The 17,834-nt window shown below is 51.0% G+C and overlaps 8 protein-coding genes across 8 annotated transcripts; 5 read left to right on the top strand and 3 right to left on the bottom strand.

Moving 5' to 3' along the window:
- Nucleotides 1-357: 357 nt before the first annotated feature.
- Nucleotides 358-2,634, top strand: NECHADRAFT_74011 (acetate--CoA ligase; the record flags this gene model as incomplete). Its single annotated transcript, XM_003049691.1, has 6 exons — nt 358-418; nt 469-492; nt 547-573; nt 625-1,784; nt 1,857-2,117; nt 2,170-2,634. The coding sequence occupies 6 exons, from the start codon at nt 358-360 to the stop codon at nt 2,632-2,634; spliced, it is 1,998 nt and encodes a 665-aa protein (XP_003049737.1).
- Nucleotides 2,635-3,094: 460 nt separating this feature from the next.
- NECHADRAFT_74010 (uncharacterized protein) lies at nt 3,095-4,241 on the bottom strand (the record flags this gene model as incomplete). Its single annotated transcript, XM_003049485.1, has 3 exons — nt 3,095-3,672; nt 3,728-3,998; nt 4,032-4,241. The coding sequence occupies 3 exons, from the start codon at nt 4,239-4,241 to the stop codon at nt 3,095-3,097; spliced, it is 1,059 nt and encodes a 352-aa protein (XP_003049531.1).
- A 472-nt stretch (nt 4,242-4,713) lies between these two features.
- On the bottom strand, nt 4,714-6,190 carry NECHADRAFT_89588 (uncharacterized protein; the record flags this gene model as incomplete). The annotated part of the gene is made up of 7 exons (XM_003049484.1): nt 4,714-4,790; nt 4,842-5,117; nt 5,180-5,257; nt 5,303-5,728; nt 5,759-5,813; nt 5,867-6,052; nt 6,095-6,190. 7 exons carry the CDS (start codon nt 6,188-6,190, stop codon nt 4,714-4,716), a joined length of 1,194 nt encoding a protein of 397 aa, XP_003049530.1.
- Nucleotides 6,191-6,601: 411 nt separating this feature from the next.
- On the top strand, nt 6,602-7,018 carry NECHADRAFT_74008 (uncharacterized protein; the record flags this gene model as incomplete). The annotated part of the gene is made up of 1 exon (XM_003049690.1): nt 6,602-7,018. One exon carries the CDS (start codon nt 6,602-6,604, stop codon nt 7,016-7,018), a length of 417 nt encoding a protein of 138 aa, XP_003049736.1.
- Nucleotides 7,019-8,787: 1,769 nt separating this feature from the next.
- NECHADRAFT_74006 (uncharacterized protein) lies at nt 8,788-10,786 on the top strand (the record flags this gene model as incomplete). Its single annotated transcript, XM_003049689.1, has 8 exons — nt 8,788-8,996; nt 9,050-9,210; nt 9,269-9,490; nt 9,541-9,829; nt 9,881-10,065; nt 10,135-10,223; nt 10,271-10,608; nt 10,660-10,786. 8 exons carry the CDS (start codon nt 8,788-8,790, stop codon nt 10,784-10,786), a joined length of 1,620 nt encoding a protein of 539 aa, XP_003049735.1.
- A 795-nt stretch (nt 10,787-11,581) lies between these two features.
- NECHADRAFT_30212 (uncharacterized protein) lies at nt 11,582-13,305 on the bottom strand (the record flags this gene model as incomplete). Its single annotated transcript, XM_003049483.1, has 5 exons — nt 11,582-11,827; nt 11,878-12,737; nt 12,796-12,942; nt 12,993-13,061; nt 13,122-13,305. 5 exons carry the CDS (start codon nt 13,303-13,305, stop codon nt 11,582-11,584), a joined length of 1,506 nt encoding a protein of 501 aa, XP_003049529.1.
- A 664-nt stretch (nt 13,306-13,969) lies between these two features.
- NECHADRAFT_30230 (uncharacterized protein) lies at nt 13,970-14,804 on the top strand (the record flags this gene model as incomplete). The annotated part of the gene is made up of 3 exons (XM_003049688.1): nt 13,970-14,208; nt 14,267-14,565; nt 14,620-14,804. Coding segments are annotated over 3 exons (723 nt in total), but the record flags the coding sequence as incomplete, so codon positions are not given.
- A 492-nt stretch (nt 14,805-15,296) lies between these two features.
- On the top strand, nt 15,297-17,332 carry NECHADRAFT_74003 (uncharacterized protein; the record flags this gene model as incomplete). Its single annotated transcript, XM_003049687.1, has 3 exons — nt 15,297-16,008; nt 16,061-16,361; nt 16,573-17,332. 3 exons carry the CDS (start codon nt 15,297-15,299, stop codon nt 17,330-17,332), a joined length of 1,773 nt encoding a protein of 590 aa, XP_003049733.1.
- Nucleotides 17,333-17,834: the final 502 nt, after the last annotated feature.

Below are 17,834 nucleotides of genomic sequence, written 5' to 3'. Positions count from 1 at the left end.
GTCATCAAGAAATTCTCTGATTGGCCACCATGTCAGCCTCAGTCTCCTAGCACATGCAAAGATGCGACAAGCCATGCTTCGACTGCCATCCATGGCCAGGCCGTGACAAGCCATTATCTGCCGAGAGGCGCCTTACCCTAACGAGGTGGTGGCTGTGTCGCATCATGATTGGATGAGAAGTGGGCTTAGTATGACATAATCTGACCGCCTCCCCCTTTTCCGTTTTCAGCCACGTCCACCGTCAACACATGCTTTTTGAAAAGACGGTATAACCATCCGAGCTCAAAACTGCACCTCGGACGTTTCTGTCCCCGTTTTTCACCACTCAGCTTCTTGAAGTAACTGCACTGCTACATCATGGGTGAGGTATTGGAAACTCAGACGGCGCCTGTTGGCGGTAGTGAGGCCGAGGAATGGTGTATGTTCCTCACTGCCCTTGACCCCTATTTTTATGCTGACGTGATATAGATCTTCCTGATAAGATGCTTGCCAGTTCGTGATGAAATTTCTCTGTTGCCGAGTCAGCGCTGACCATTTTGGGTGCAGGACACCCTGGCAGGCCTCACATTGCTGGTGAGTCATGAGCCAGCATTTGATTTTATGAGCCTAGCTGACTTGTCCAAGGCCTCGATGAGTATCGTCAGATGCACCAGCTCTCCATCCAGGATCCTGATACCTTTTGGGGACAACAGGCTCGAGATCTTCTCTCCTGGGAGACTGACTTTCACACCGTCCAGCATGGATCCTTGTCCGAGGGCAACGTTGGCTGGTTCCTTGGAGGCAAGCTGAACGCATCCTTCAACTGCGTGGATCGACACGCCCTCAAGGACCCCAATAAGGTTGCTATAATTCACGAAACTGATGATGGACATGGCGGCCACTCGGTGACTTATGGAGAGCTGCTGAAGCAGGTGAGCAAGGTTTCTTGGGTTCTTAAGGATCTGGGTGTGCGAAAGGGCGATACCGTCGCTATCTACATGCCTATGGTTCCTGAGGCCTTGGTTGCCATTCTTGCCTGTGCTCGCATTGGCGCAGTTCACTCCGTCGTCTTCGCTGGCTTTTCTGCCGGATCTCTTCGAGATCGCATCACCGACGCCAAGAGCAAGGTCGTCATCACAGCCGACGAAAGTCAGCGAGGCGGCAAGACTATCGGCATCAAGAAGATTGTCGATGAGGCCCTAAGCCCCCTTGAGGGTGTCCAGACTTTGGTCTTCAAGCGGACTGGTGCCGAGGTTGGCTGGGTTTCCGACCGAGACCACTGGTGGCATGAAGAGGTCAAGAAGTGGCCTAGTTATATCCCTCCCGTTTCCATGGACGCAGAGGATCCCCTTTTCCTTCTGTATACGTCTGGATCCACGGGCAAGCCAAAGGGTATCTTGCATACTACCGGCGGCTATCTCGTAGGAGCTGCGGCCACTGGCAAGTATGTGTTCGACATTCACGGAGATGACCGCTATTTCTGTGCTGGCGATGTCGGATGGATTACTGGCCACACCTATGTTGTTTATGCCCCTCTGCTCCTGGGCGTGTCCACCGTCGTTTTCGAGGGCACACCCACATACCCTTCCATCAACCGCTACTGGGACATTATCGCCAACCACAAGATTACGCACTTCTACGTTGCGCCCACTGCTCTTCGACTTCTGAAGAGAGCTGGATCGGATCCTGTTGACCACGACACCAGCAGCCTCCGCGTCCTTGGTTCAGTCGGAGAGCCTATCGCTCCTGAGATTTGGAAGTGGTATTTCGATACCATTGGCAAGGGTGAATGTCACGTTGTTGATGTGAGTTTAGCACCCATTTCCCATGACTGTTTGATCAGCCATCATGCTGGAAAACCTTGCTGACCATATTAGACGTACTGGCAAACTGAGACTGGATCTCATGCTGTTACGCCCCTCGCTGGTGTGACGCCTACCAAGCCCGGATCTGCTTGTTTGCCCTTCTTTGGTATCGATACTGTCTTGATCGACCCCGTTTCTGGTGAGGAAATTCATGGAAATGGAGTCGAGGGTGTGCTTGCTTTCAAGTCTTCTTGGCCTAGCATGGCTCGAACAGTGTACGGTGATCACCAAAGATTCCAGGAGACATATCTGGACGTTTACAAGGGGTACTATGTGAGTCAACTGGATCCCAACTATTAGTTCGTTTGCTAATGTCGATACCTAGTTCACCGGTGATGGTGCTAGCCGTGATCAGGATGGCTTTTACTGGATTCGCGGCCGCGTTGACGATGTCATCAACGTCAGCGGCCATCGATTATCCACTGCTGAGATCGAAGCTGCCATGGTCGAGCACTCCGCGGTCGCTGAGTCTGCCGTTGTCGGTATCGCCGACGAGCTCACTGGTCAGTCCGTGGTGGCTTTTGTCTGCCTCAAGGAGGCCTTCAGGGCCAATGAGGAAGCCATTCATCTTGAACTCAGGCTGCAAGTTCGAAAGAACATTGGTCCTTTCGCGGCCCCTAAGAACATCTTTGTGGTTACTGATCTCCCCAAGACTCGATCTGGAAAGATCATGCGTCGTGTTCTGCGCAAGGTTGTCATGGGCGAGCAGGATCAGCTTGGAGATGTAACTACCCTGTCGGATCCCTCCGTTGTTGGAAAGATCATCGACGTTGTGCACAAGGGGGAGTAGAGGTATCGATAGAATGGGTATTAGACGGCGATGGTTGAACTGATCAGCGGGCTGGTAGAGTAAAATGGGTTCTCGTCGGTTAAAGGGGTGTAGAATAGTCCTTTGAGTTTAATACACGTTTTTATGTAAAATTCGGGAGACACATTAAGGTGACAGATTTCCCCCTTGAAAGATATTGCTAAAACTTATAGTGCAATATTAATTGGGCGCTCAACGTCTTGCTAGAGTAGTTGTCTTGCTATCATAGCACGTCATTTATCAGAATAAAACTTATTTAACTAAGATTAATAAAGTAACTCATATGAGGGGAAAGAAAGATGTCGGATTTGGAAGCTTGTTTTCTTATATATTCTAAGTTATTGAGGAAGATCACCTCGAGTCCAGCAGATATTGAGCCCAACGGACTTTCATACGAGATGAAAAAGAGCAGTCTAGCAGTGTAGCGGAAGAACTTTGTATTCTAGATACGACTTTTATCACTCAACCATGGGCCTGTGACAAAGTCCAAGCCTTCCCGTAACCAAACATCCTGTGTGGTGGCAGAGAAATCAAAACCATGATCACCTGGGCGAATGGCCATGTGCAGCTTGGTATCTGGGTGTGACCTTTGCAGTATGTTGACGAGCTTCCTTGTGCCATCAACTGGAACCGCGGTGTCGTTCTCACCGTGAAGCAGAAACAATGGCGGAAGAAGTGGCTTTCCAGGCTCTCTTTGATGTAGTAATCCCGCTTCTATGCGTTCAAGGACAAACAGCTCTGGCTCCCGACCCAAGATGTCAAGGAAACGACAGTTCTGGACCACGGCTATGGCAGAATCCAGTCTTGTGGGCGGGTCTGCCTCCGTGATGGCGGAATTCCCAGCAGTAGCTGATATGAAGCTATCTGCAGTTTCCCGAGGATAGTTGGAAATTCCTACAATCGGTTTCTGATAGGGTTCTGTATAATGAGCTGACTGCATGTCTATCATGGGATAGAGAGCAATCATGGCCTTGGGGCTCGTAAACCCTGACAACACAGACTGTAAAGCTAGATATCCGCCTAATATACAAAGGTTAGCCAACGCCTTTTGAATATTTGAAGGTAATGAACGCACCTGCGCTTTCACCCACAAGCAGAGTTTGGACCAAATTCATTGCGATACTGGACCGTCCAACTGAGGCAAGGTGTCGTCCAGGACCTCCTGATTGTACCCAGGCCCAGAAGTTGGCCATATCCCGTATGATGTCCCTCCCTTTGACTTCTGGAAGAAGGCGATAGTTTGGACTGAGTATGATGGCATCGTGCTCATCTGCAAAGTCTAGAATCCATTTGGAGAACCAAGCTGGGAAAAGACTTGATCCTGTAATCTGAATGGCTTTGTAAGTCTGAGTGGTCGATATCGTGTTAATAGCACTTACAAGAAACCCGCCGTGTATTCTCACAATAACAGGTCTGGCTGTCGTACGTTTTCTCTTGGGAACCAAGATGTCTACCCCAATCTCAACACCCGCAGACTCAAAATGAGCCCGAGTGATGTCAAAGCCATTGAAGATGTCGTGAGGCACGCTATGCAGAATGTCGATCAGGGCCTTGAACTGAGCGTCACGCTCTTGCTTGGTAACCTCCATTGCGCCTAAACGAGACCACGCTGAAGTTTCCTGTCTTGTCTCTTGGCTATTGGAGAGAGGAGATAAAAGAAGGAGAAAAGTGGAATCAGCCAGGGCCGTCACAATCTTATACTCGATATGGAGAACAGAGAGTTGCGCTTGTTCCGCACCTCCCGATACCCCGCTCCTTAGCATATTACCCAAAACAGCTTACGCCACGGGGACCGTCGGAGCAGTATGGAGCTATCGAGAAGTTCTTGAAATGGACCCGTTAAGTTATGGACACAGCTGCTTGCGAGATGGCACAAGTGGGACAAAAGATACGGGGCCACAGCGTTAGGAAGCGGATGGATTTCATGTGAAGCTCAAGCGTTCAGGTTCGGATGCGTATCATCCTCAAAGAAAAATATCGTCTAATGTTTGTATTTGACTGTTTGATACTGAGAGAACGGCCGTGTCAACCTCAACAATCCTGGCGCCATATAATTCAACATCATGGTCCATCCGCCTGCTGCAAAGCCTTGTATATCTCGGTCTCTACACGATCAGAGCACTCAAGTACCAAGTGATCTATTGTGGACTGTTGGCTTTAGAACATCCTCATGAGCCTGGAGAACTTACCCCCATAAGGGATGATTTGGGAAGCAATGATGCCGCCAATGTTGTTTTTTCTGTCAGCGAACCAGAAGAGATTAGCCAAACCTTCCCAAGACGCTGTACCGGCAGCTCGTCCTGTTTCAGAGGGAAAGTGACTGATTGAAAATGACATTCCCCATCCCTCGGTGTGATCGTCCGGCATTGGGGTCAAGGGTGTTGGGTTGGCCAGCTCGGGCTTTGCTACCGGAACACAGACGTTACTGTAACGTGGTTTATCGGCAATCTGATCCGTGAACATGTCTGTAGTTGAGGATGTGGTGTTAATGGGAACAACTTCGAATGCCAGAAGCAAGTACACGCACCTTGGACAGTCTCGGGCTTGAGAAGTCGTACGCCTGTTACCTTGTCGATGCCGTCGTTGAGCAGAAGTGAGATGAGTCCTAATGTTGTAAGTATGGGCAATAGGAACAAAGGGTAAAACTTACTTCCGAACTCAGCCGGCTTTCCAAAACAACCATGGCCTCCAGCGCACGGGGCCTTGTTTCCCTCTCCGTAGGCCAGCAACGGTCGTCGGTAAAAGTGATCAGTAGTTGCTAGCTTTTCATCCGCAGACCTTCGATGCATGTAGGCCATATTTGCCTTGGCCTCTTCTGAGGGATGAAAGGTCACACTGCCCATCCCTAGGGGTCGGAAGATGTTGGCTTTGAAGTATTCGTCCAACGACTTTCCAGAGACTCGCTCAATCATGACACCCACCCAGTCCATCGAGATTCCATACTGGAACTTCTCGCCAGGTTGGTTGACAAGAGGTCGGTTGGATATCTCCACTGCTTCACCTGAGAAATCATCTGCACCAACTGGGCGAGTGTATTCTGCCAGCTTGTCATCCTCAAAGGCGTATCCAAAACCGGCTGACGTCTGTTAACACGGTTTCATCCCACAAGTCGATTTCAAGGGTACTTGCCAGTGTGGTTCAGGAGCATTCGTAGAGTAATTCTTCTCTTCTTCTCAGCAAGCTCGAAGCCGCCATTGGAGGCGCGAGTCAACACTTTTACATCTCTCAACTCAGGGCAGATCCTCTCAACTTCATCAGCATCGTCAAGGTGCAATAGGCCACGCTCGATAAGTTGCATGCAAGAGACAGAGGTTGCAACCTTGGTAAAAGAAGCCAAGTAAAAGATGGTATCTGTGGACATCAAGTCCTGCGAGGACATTCCTCTCGTGCCAGAGCAATGCTGGAAAATTGGTTGACCATCGTTTCTGAAGGCAAGATAGACTAAGCCAGGAATCTTGCGGTCAGTACCCCCAGATGTGTATTCGTCAATGATGTCACGGAGCTTATCCTGGAGGCCTGTAGAAAGGATGGAAGACATGGTGGCAGAGTTGCTAGGCGATGACAGGGAGGTGGCCGAAAGTCCAGAACACAGGGGTCGTTGAGCGGTTGGTTACCTCGGAGCTCCTTTGTTTGTGTCCGGGACTGTAAGCTTCTTGATTGCGCGTGAACCGTTCGTCGATAACCAAGCGCAGTATTTCCAGAGTTGGAGAAATGAGGTTTGACAGAAAACCGAGATGTTGTGACGAAAGGATGGCCTGGTGGCTGCGGGGCTAGCCGAGAATGGGGCTACCAGGTATTACCATATTAGGCATATCTCATGAGCTAAAACGACAATAAGAAATGCATGTATAGACATGCCACCTTGAGCTGAACCGAGGAAGAATAACACTCGGTATCTACGACCCACGGACAGTTCACAACTTATCAAAAATTATCTCACCGTATCAACATGTCTTCTTCCGTTCGCTATCAGTTTCTCCCCGGCCCAGTCGGGGAGATGCTGCGCTCCGCATCGCTTGCCACTACGGCATCCATTTCGATAACTGGTACCCTCGTCATAACAACCGGACATGTTGGAGTGAACCTGAAGACCGGGGAACTCGTCACTAGCTCCGTGGAGGAAGAGTTCAACGCAGTCTTTGACTGTATCGACGCCGCACTCCGAAACGCCGGAGTGAGCAAGGGCGTCGGTTCAGCCCACAAGTTGATCGCATACTTTACTCGTGCTGAAGACGAGGCAACTATGTTAGCACTGCTCCGCAAGCGCTGGCCGGGTCATACCCCTACCTTGACGTCGGTGGTGGTTGCGGCTCTCGTCAACCCCGGAATGCACTTGGAGCTTCAGGCAGAAGCAATCGCAGACTAGGAGGCGAATATAGGGTGTATGGGTGGAGTGGCGAGAAGGTTCGAGGCACAGTGGTCGTTCGTCTGGGATAGCTGTCACAAAAGGATTGCCAGGGGTCAAGGATGGACAGCCATGGGTTTGGTTCTGCGGCAAGAGGCAGGTGGCTTAGGTCTTTTAGCCAAGTCTGTACATTTCAACCAACAGGGGCACAAGATGAATGAACTGCATGGTACGGGTAACTTGATTCCATTCTAGAATTGGTCTATGGTGATCTCTTTTGTGCCTGTCATGGTGAAATCAACAACTACCTCTAAGCCCGGTCAGGCATGTTTCGGTAAGGGTTGTTAGGATCAGCCATCTCCTCCTCAACCGACTGAATAGTCTTGACCACCTTTGCAGGGGCACCAAGAGCGATGGAGTAGGGGGGCAGACTCTTGGTAACCACAGCGCCAGCGCCGACAGTACATCCTCGTCCAATGGTGACCCCTGGTAGGATCACAACATTGCCTCCGATCCAACAGTCATCCTCGATTCTAATAGCGTGTCCGAACTCGACAAACTTTATGCGGGAGAGGACGCTGGTCTCATGACCCGCAGTGTAGATGTGGATGTTGGGGCCCATCTGGACACGATCGCCAATGATGACGAGGCTGGTGTCCAGGATGGTTAGGCTGGTCAAAGTTTTTAGTCAAGACGTTGCAAACAGGTGATCTGGGGGTTGCTTACCCGAAGTTGAAGAAGCAGTTCTCACCAATGGAGACGTTGGAGCCGTAGTCAGGCGCAAAGGGCGGCTCAATGAAGGTTCCTGGGCCGACCTTTCCGAGCATGCCAGAAAGCATCTCGAGTCTCTTGGCGGCAATCTCTTCGTAGTTGCCGGTATTGGGATCTAGGTTGTTGAAGTTGTATGCCACGCAGCGAGCCTTGTGGCGACCCTCCAACAGCTTGGGGTGTAGTGGGTTGTAACTGCAAGGATGTAACCCCCGAGGTTAGACAGACGTGAAAGTTGCATGGGCCATAACAAGACGTACAGCATGCCTGAAATCATCTTCTCATACTCATCACACCAAGGAGTACCCTGTAGCCCCTTGGCGAGCTCAATGATCTCGGGATCCAACTGCTGCTTGGCCATGATGAAAGATAGTGACTGTACGGGGAGGAGGAGATAGGACTGGTGATTGTGTAATTTGAAGGTTTATCGGGTCAAAGGCGACATGTATCTATCGAAAGATATCAAATATTGCTTGCCTCCTTATCCGATGCGGAGCTGGTGAGGGTACTTGCTAAGGTGGTTGGAGAGTTGAGGTTGGCTTTGAAGCGCGGAGAAGTCGGACGCGGTGAGACGTTATTACCGCATTAGGAATTACGAGATGCGGCTTCCCCTCTCGTGGGATCCGCAGTGGAGACCGTGACCCGCACAGTGTTGGACCGGCATCAAGACCGTGCAGACGTTATCGCTGCTGAAATCTTGAAGCCGTGGGTCAAGGATCACGGCAGAGATAACCGGTCCTGCCATGGCCAGCCCTTCCCCGCGTTTCCGGGCCATGTTGGCTGTGGGGGAGGGTCCCCGGGGTGCGGAGGAAAGGGCGTTTCGGCATTGATAGGAGATTGTAGAGATGGTTCAAGGCCGAGATTGCCCAGTACTAATAAAACTCGTGAAGATAGCCCGGCTCATTTTTACTTAAAGGTCGACGGCGTGACCCTGTCGCAACCTTGTTCCATCCTCTTTCGATCCCATCATTCTTCCCAAGTCTTTGGCCATCTCCTTGTTTCCTTCAACTCAGTACATCATCATGGCTCAGAACACCGTCGGCGAGGACATGGCCAAGGTCAAGTCCCATGCCACCAATGACTCAGATGTTGGCATTGGCAGGGTCGAAGACATGCGTGGCGAGGTCTTGAAGGGAGATGCCGTCGACGACAATATTCTCCTCGCTCAGGGCCATGTCCCTGTTATGAGGCGTTCTTTCAATCTTCTCGGAACTTTGGGACTGGGCTTCAGGTAACCTCGTCCGTCCTCGCGAACCGATTGACTCAGACTTAACCGTTGTCTAGTATCACTAATTCATGGGTTTCGTATGCCAGCTGCTTTGGACAGAGCTTGCTATACGGAGGACCCCAGGCCACAGTCTTCGGCCTGATCGTTGCCTGCGCCGTTCAATGGATCATCATTCTTGGTCTTGCTGAGCAGGCCTCGGCTTTCCCGTCATCAGGAGGTCAGTGCTTCTCCCTCATCTTGGAATCTGCCGGCTGACCGATCTCCTTACCACACAGGCCAATACCACTTCACCTACATCCTGGCTCCCGAAAAGCACCGACGATTCGCTGCCTTCGCCGTCGGCACCATCAGCGTCCTCGGTTGGTGGGTTATCACCTGCTCGGGCATCTCGAATAACGTACAATGCATCATCGGCATGATCTTGTTTGTCAAGCCAGAGTATGAGCCGCAGAACTGGCACTCCTACCTTCTATACGTGGGACTGATCCTGATTACGCGTGAGTCAACTTGGCAAAGCCCCGACGTTCCCCTGACTAACGACTTGAAGTGATCCCAATCTTTACGATTCCTCAAAAGCACCTCGGAAAATGGACCCAGGCTTGTCTTGCGCTCTCGGTTTTCGGTTTCCTCATCGTTACAGTCACCATCTTGGCCATGGCCGACGAATACAACCACCCCAGCTTTATTACCAAGTTCGACGGTACCAGTGGCTGGCCTAAAGGAGTTGCCTGGGTTATGAGCGTCGGAAATGCCATGTACGCATTTGCCAGCATGGACGCTGTCATCCATGTGGCCGAGGAGATGCACCACCCTGGAAAGGCCATTCCCAGAGCCATGTAAGAAAAACTCCAAAAGCTGCGATCTTTCTAGATACTGACGAATACCAGGAATCTCACTATGATCATTGGTTTGGTTACCTCTGTGCCGTTCATCCTGGCCATGATGTTTGTCATCAAGGATCTTGACGCGGTCCGATCGGCCCATCTTCCCAGCCTCGAGGCTTTTTACCAGGCCACTGGAAGCAAGTCGGCGGCACTTGGTCTACAAAGTCTTCTTGTGATTATTTTCTACTGTAAGCTCCTTTGGCTCTACGCCTTGGTCTTTGACTTCCGAAGCTCGTGCTTTATTGACACATTTCCAGCTTGCATGCCTAGCCAATGGATTACTTGCGGTCGCTTGACCTGGGCCTTCTCGCGAGACGCGAGTAATACCCGTCCCTATTTCTTGATCGTGAACTAACAAGTGCGGTTTTGTAGCGTGGTCTGCCATTTTCCGAGTACTGGAACCACATCTCGCCTTCTCTTGGGTTTCCCGTCCGGACCACAATGCTGTCAGTCGGATTCTGCATTCTTTATGGTCTGCTCTACATGGCGAGTAGCCAGGCTTTCAACTCGATCATCACCACGGCAGTTCTTGGAGTCAACATCTCGTACGCTGTGCCACAAGCAATCACGCTATTCCATGGCCGAGAGAACAAGCTTCCCGAGCGACCATTCAAGCTTAACAAGATTGTGGGCTATCTTTGCAACGCGTGGACACCACTTTGGGTTACCACGATTGGCATTTTCATCTGCTTCCCGAACAAAATTCCTGTGGATGCTGGTTCCATGAACTAGTAAGTTCCCACTCCGAGTCATTCCTGAGAACATCACTGACAATTAATTAGTGTCTGCGTCGTATTGGGCTTCATGGGTCTGATTCTGGTTGTCTTGTGGGCGTCTGTTCGACGCCACTTTGAGGGTCCCAACATTGACTGGGAGATGCTTAGCACCCAGTACGAGCAAGAGTCCTAGGAGCGCTGGTAATGTCAGGCCCCTTCTCGGATGGGCAAGGGCAGGGGTTTCAGTTTGGACATGTAAGATGATGACACTTCTTCGTGAGAGAACTTTGAATGGGTACTAGAGCACCCTCCCATAAGAGTTGCTGACGGGACAGAATGGCCTGTATCTTAGCAACATGTACAAGAAGCTTGAGAGCTTAGGCTCAAGGAAGCAGAGAAATTGACACCGAATTTCTGACGCAAAATGATTCTCTCGTGCACACCTTCTCGCATGATTTGCTTGCTCGGGGGGAGAGTCCGCCACCGCATTGTCTCAGGGGCCCCTTAATCTCACCACAAGCCCGGGAATCTTATGAGTTACCGGGCGCTTCCCTAGCTCGGATCTTAGGGACACGAGACTGTAAATTTTCATACCCTGTCTGTACTTCGTGACGCCTCTTCTTACACACAGCTGGTCAATGAGTCCATTTGGCAGGTTTGAGTTCCCGCATTACATTTCGCCACAATCCGCATACGATGGTTCAGGACTAAGACAACTTTTGTTGCGAAGAACTCAGAGTTGGTACGGGGATGTACAGGAGATAATGGATTGGTGGTGATAATGGCATTCGACTATTTCAAAAGGAGGGTTGAACCTGTTGAAAATGAACATAATTACTTACACATGACAAGATCGGAACGCGGTACATCACGTAAGAAGAAAAACATTTCAATTGTAGGCTTGCGTGTTGGAAGATTGTATGCAGTACCTATGATACACTAATACACGTCATTATGTGACGCAGTCGTTGGTAAGCTCAACGCTTCCTCACAGCCTGCTTGAAGCCTTCTTGTTGGAAGCGGTGATCTCACGGTGAGCAGTCTGAGCATTGAGGCTGCCCTGCTCCAAGGCGCCGTCAATTGCAGCACGCCATCCATGAGCCCAATCAGCAGAGGCGAAAAAGACATTTCCATGTCGACTCTGGAGTTCGTCCTGGTACTTTGACATGTAGCCAGGACGCCACCAAGCAGGACCACCTTTGGAGAAAGGGTCGGTACTCCAGTTGTGCAAAATCTATGGTACTGTTAGTCTTTTCTCAACAAAGAATGGCAGTGTGGACATACCAGTCGCTTGACATTCATAGGATGAATCTTGTTCAAAGCATCGATCGTCTTCGTTGCATCGTTCTCTGGGATGAAGGTGTCACGCTCATCCGCACCAAAGGCGACGACATGGACGTTTTTGTTGGGCAAAACACCGTCGCCATAGCCGTACATCAGAAGTCCGGGGAAACGCATTCCATTCCATCTCTCAAGCTCCTTGTTGCTGACGTCGGCATGGACCTTTGTCATGTGATTAACATGACCAATGTTGATGGCTTCTTGGCGACGTTGCGAGAGCGGAGGAGAGAATTGAACATCCTTGAGAACATTCAAAGGGATTGTGTTGATGATCTTACGAGCACGAAACTTGTCGCCGTTGGTGGTTGAGACAGTGGTCGGGCCATCTCCAGATGATGCCTGGACGATGGACTTGACCTGAGTAGAAAAGGCATATTCCAACCCAGAGTCAGCCGCTTCTTGAAACATGTTCTTTGCCAAAGCAGTTTGCCCATCTCGAAGCTTGTATCTCAGCCAGACGTCGGTGAAGTTGTCCGAGCTATGCATGAGGAGGGCATGTGAGCGGACCATGTCCCAAAGACTAGAGTCCTTCATGTGTCCTCCGGAAATGTGGAGAAGGAGCGAGATGAGAAGACCCTGCTCCTCAGATGTAAGCTTGTGCTTGATCTCCTCAAATCGATCGTGGCATGAGATCTGATCCCACTTCTCGACTGTAGCGCGGTCCACGATGGGGTTGTCGAGCTGAGCGTGGGGAAGCGGGCAGATGGTACGACCGAACTGGCCGTCGACATTGACAAACATGTCCCAACCCTTGGCTTGCATGGCACCGGCTTCCTCATGGCTAAGCTTTCGTGGTTCGGCTCCTGTTATCACAAGAAGGTCAGTGATGAGGAAACCATGATTGAATGAGAAGGGTCTTACCTGGCACGTTGATAGTATAGTAGCCCTTGTGCATGTCGGGGCTTCCGGTAGTGATCAGGTCCCGGTCCATGTTATATCTGGTCATTTCCCGGAACAGATATCCCATGTGGTGGGTGACCCAAGTCCCGCCCATCTCGTAAAGGAAGCCTTTTGAAGCATTGAGTGGTAATTCAAGCAATTGGAGGTATGAGACTCACCATCCTTCTTTGCGGTGTAGGTTCGACCGCCAATACGATCTCTGGCTTCGAGAAGCAGCACAGAGTGGTCTAGTGTCAAGTGTCGCTGGTTAGACTAGGGATGCAGGCACAGGAAGTCAGAGCACTTACTCAAGAGGCTCAAGTCGCGCGCTGCAGCAAGACCCGCATATCCGGCGCCGATAACAACGACGTCGTAGACCTTGCTCGCATTGCTCAGGGAACGGGCAGGGGAGATGACAGCATCGCTCTCAATTCCGGTCTTGAAGCCAGTGTGAGGCTCCCACACGTGGCCGTCTCTGGTCTTGGGGGTCATTTCGAAGAAATTCTGGTAATACTGCTTGAAAATGAGTCTTGGTAGTTGTCAATGGCTGGGAAAGCTTCTGTTTGGCAAGATGGAACCCAAACTGACGTATATCTGAGCTAGCTCGGTACGTAGAGCCTCTTATCGGGAACTTCCAACTTTTGCCGGACGGTGTGGGCCTCTTTTAGTCCCTTCGTCTTCGGTAAGGTCCGGCATGGGCTGCTGACACAAGTTGGAGAGTTGGCGGTCTCGGTGGTTTGATTCCTTAATGCCTTTTTAGGAAGTAAGGGATCTCCGCATTTCAGTATACCCACTTTGGGTAGTTGGCTCTATTTCCACATCGGGTATGACCTTCAATTCTCCGCATGCATCATGAGCGGAGATGACATCGGCTTCAGATGTAGATGGAAGAGCTACTTAACGCCTCTCAATGTCCGGGGTTCAAGGCTTCATAACCACTCTTGTGCAAGCGAAATTACCCCTTGTTCATCTCACACAACGTTTATCACACTCATCTTTTAGTTTCTTTCTACTCTACAGAACCATGCCTGACTTTACTGGTCTCGAGCTTACTGGCAAGACTGCCATCGTCACTGGTGCTTCCCGGTATGGCATCCTCTCGCTCAGATCACGTTGCTTTTGCTAGCTCAGCCTGAGAGGCTAATCGATACTTTGCAGTGGACTCGGTGCCGGGATCGCTATCCTTCTGGGAAAGCGGGGTGCCAATGTAGTCGTTAACTATGTGTCAGCTGGCAGCAAGGAGCGAGCTGAGAAGGTGGTCAAGGATATCGAGGCCAACGGCACCAAGGCCATCCTCTGCCAGGCCGACGTCAGCAAGGTTGAGGAGATTCCCAAGCTGATTGATGCCGCTCTCAAGATTAGCTCAACTGGCAAGATTGAGATTCTCATTCACAAGTAGGTCCATGCTTCTCGTGCAAGGGAGAGTCCAGCAGCTTACACCATTACCCTGCAGCGCCGCTCAAGGCAACGAGGCCAACTTGGTAGACACTACTGAGGAATTTTACACACGGCACTTTGATGCCAACGTCAAGGGCCCCATTTTCTTGACAAAGGCGGCTGAGCCTCATCTGCCCAAGGGTGGTCGTATCGTCTTCATTTCTTCTGCAGGAGCTCGTCTCGGTGTTGCTGGTCAAACCGTGTACGCAGCCACCAAGGCAGCCGACGAGGCGCTTGTGCGAGTCTGGGCCAAGGAGCTGGGCCAGTCTCACGGCATCACTGTTAACTGCGTCAACCCAGGCCCCATTGCCACAGGTAAGATAGGTGCAACGCAGCGTTTGGCCGAACTTTGCTGACCCATCATGACAGACCAATGGTTCCAGAGTGATGAGCAGTTCCTCAAGGACATGCAGCCTCTGATTGACTCTACTCCCGCGGCGGCGCGAGTCGGTGAAGTTAGCGACATTGCGCCTCTTGTTGCTTTCCTCTGCACTGATGATGCCAAGTGGACGACGGGCTCGGTCCTGTCGGCCAACGGTGGTCTGTACAACTAGAGTAGTTAAATAGTAAATGAAGCCACGAAGTATTTACGGCCAGTTTAAAAGAAGATGAAGCGCTGGTTTTTTAGGGCATGCAGTAATAAAATGAGGCCTGTGCAGGGGGTACTCACTGTCGAATAGGGCCTAGCCAGATGATTGTATCGCAAAGTCTCCATCCCAAGACAACCCCAGATGATCGCCGTGAGAGCCGAATATTCCTGCCATACCCTCCATCATGCGCATATCTCAATTGCCCAATCGTCGAGTTGGTGTTGTAGCTTAGTTCGCCCATGACTCGACCTTCCCGCACTCTAACTCTCCAACCCGGATCCATTATCCGCCACTCGAATGCGCACTGTCTCGCCCTAAATGTAGAAGGGTTGGCCTAATGGGACTTTAGTGGATCATGCCCGTTTTCCTCTCCCCACGCTTCCCGACCTTCCCTCCTCTTTCCCTGCTACTCTTCTCCAACTCCATCATTCGTCGATCACGATACCTTCACCAGCCATGTCGCAGCCTCAAGCTCAAGCTCAAGCTCAAGCTCAAGTCAAGCCTCGCGAATTCAAGTTCGTCGGAGCTTTTAGTCGCAAGCGACGCCGTCGAAACGGTACTGGCCCAACTGGGCCGAAGAGTACAACTGCAGTGGCCTCGACTCCCCGAAGTGCACCTACACCCGCCGCGCCAAATTCCAGCCCTAAAGTTGCGGATGGAAAGGAAGAAAACAAAGCCAAGTCGCAGCAGGGATCTCCTCCTATTGTGACGCATGCACCCGATGTTCAAGTTCCACCACCAGACACTCCCATGATATGCGAAGAAACCGCCAACCCAGTCGACAGCGAGATGATGCTGCAACCCGTCACCGAGAGCATGAACCAAGGAAACGACATAGACTGGTCCTACTCGAGCTTGATGAACCCATTCTTTGACCCAGGCCCGTCCTTTGCCGCTCCCTTTGACCATATGAACGGGCATCAACAGCTGCCCCTTTACTTTGGTCCCGACATCCCTTTTGTGCAGTTGGATGAAAGCTCCTCTGCCGACAACTCTCCTCAGGACAACTTCATCGGACCCAATCTGCCTAACGAGAGCAGCGGAGCCAATGTTGAATGCGATGCCGATGGGCAGCCTTCAACAATCGACGAGATTGTCTTGCCATCATTGAGCTCCCAGGAAGCTCCTTGCAACATTAGCCTGACTATTACCCAACTACTAACGCGGTGTGAGTATTCTGCTTTTGCCACAAGTCTGATCGCCCTTCTGACAGAGGATAGATGATCAAGAATTTTGCGTCATGCCCTTGACACACGATTTCGACGCCAACCCTTTCCGATTCGACGCTGAGACTGGACGAGGCTCGCAGCTCCTCCTTCACTGTATTCTGGCTCTTTCCTACAAACACATAAATCGCGATACCGGCTCTTGCGCCAGCGAGGCTAAAATGCACAAAAAGAAGGCTCTCCAGATGCTTAGGGACATGGAGGGCACTTCGCAAGCATCGCCAATTGAAGCGACCTTTCTTGACGCCGTGTTGATTCTCATGACATTGGACGCAAGTTCTCCTCCAAAATATCGGTCAGATAGTCCATGCTGACAATTTCCAAGTGCGCAACTTCGGCTCATGGACCATGGACTTGGTACTTGAAGCGTGCCCACAAGATGATACAGGCCACAGAGGCTCTGAACATCAAAAAGACTCCACGAATGCAAGCACGCATAGAGATGCTGGTCTGGTAATTCTCCCCAGTGGCATAGAGATGGGCTTTGAAATTTGCTAACTGTTTAGGTGGGATGTAACTCTTGCCCTCACCAGCCGCCAAGGATGCGTTCTATCCGAGTCTACGATAATCAGCCTCTTCAACCATGACAAGTCGAGCAACGAGACATTCTACAGCGTATCCGGGTGTCCAGAAGCCCTTTTTAGACACATGATCCGTTTGGGATCGTACGCAAGAGAGTTTGAACTCGTGGCCAACATGACGTGTGTAAAGTTTGACATGGGGCCAGTGCTGGGTGTGGAAAAGGAAATCAGGGATTGGGCGGATCCTGAGAACGGTGATCTCCCTGATCAGATTGTCGCCGATACTCCCCCTTCCGAAGGATGTGACATCGGAGAGGTTGCTCACTACAAGGAAGACCTTCATCACTGCGCAGAAGCTTGGCGATATGGCCTCCTCATCTACATATGCCGGGTGTTCAAGTGGCAGCGTGACCAACCGGCACCGCCAATCCTGGGTTTCCTCGCACGCAAGACGCTTAATCATGTCACATCCTGTAGATACAGCTCCATGCTCCAGAAGCAGTTACTTCTTCCTGTGTTTCTCGCTGGCTGCGAGACAAAGGACGAGCATCTACGTCAGGTGGCCAGGACATACTGCAGCTGGTGGAATGAGCGGACTCGCTATGACATGTTCCTGACGGCCAACGCTCTGCTCGAGGAAGTATGGTCTAACGAGACCCCCAACGCGTGGTGGGGATCGATCATTGACCAGAAGAGCCGGTCCAATGTTGGGACGGGAGATGCCCGTCAGTATTTGTTCGGTTGATCGTCGTTCGTTCGGAGTTGGAAGGGTCGGCGCAGGACGTGCATTTGGGGGGGTGGAATGGAAGGTTGCTTGCTCTAGCTTCTTAGTACGAATCGATTCTTTTTCAGCTGTTCACTTCGTCTTCGCATCGTTGTCTCTCACCAAGTCATCGCGAAGATCCTGTTGTCGTAATAGTGCATTTGACAGGACAGGGTCGACTAACCTCAACCACCAGGCTGGAGGCCCCCCTCATATTTGCCTGTCAAGATTGATGTTGGAGATTACGTGGCAAACTTGCGTTGACCTGTGGTAATTCTCAAGGACGGGAATATCATCATCACAGGCGCGATGAAGGGATGGGGCATACAGCCGTGTGTTGGAACTGCGAAAAGAAAAGGAAGAAGAGAAGAAAGCTGAAATCGGAGATTAATCTGGGACGTTGAGATTTTATTGATTTCTGATTTCTTTTTTTTGGCAATGCCTCCTGCAATGCTCCCATCTGCCCTTCCGGCCACGCACACGC

This window comes from Fusarium vanettenii (assembly GCF_000151355.1).
Source record: "Fusarium vanettenii 77-13-4 chromosome 1 genomic scaffold NECHAsca_8_chr1_1_0, whole genome shotgun sequence".
NCBI lineage: Eukaryota > Fungi > Ascomycota > Sordariomycetes > Hypocreales > Nectriaceae > Fusarium > Fusarium vanettenii.
The sequence above is the reverse complement of the archived record's forward strand: the minus strand, read 5'-3'. Positions and strand labels throughout refer to the sequence as shown.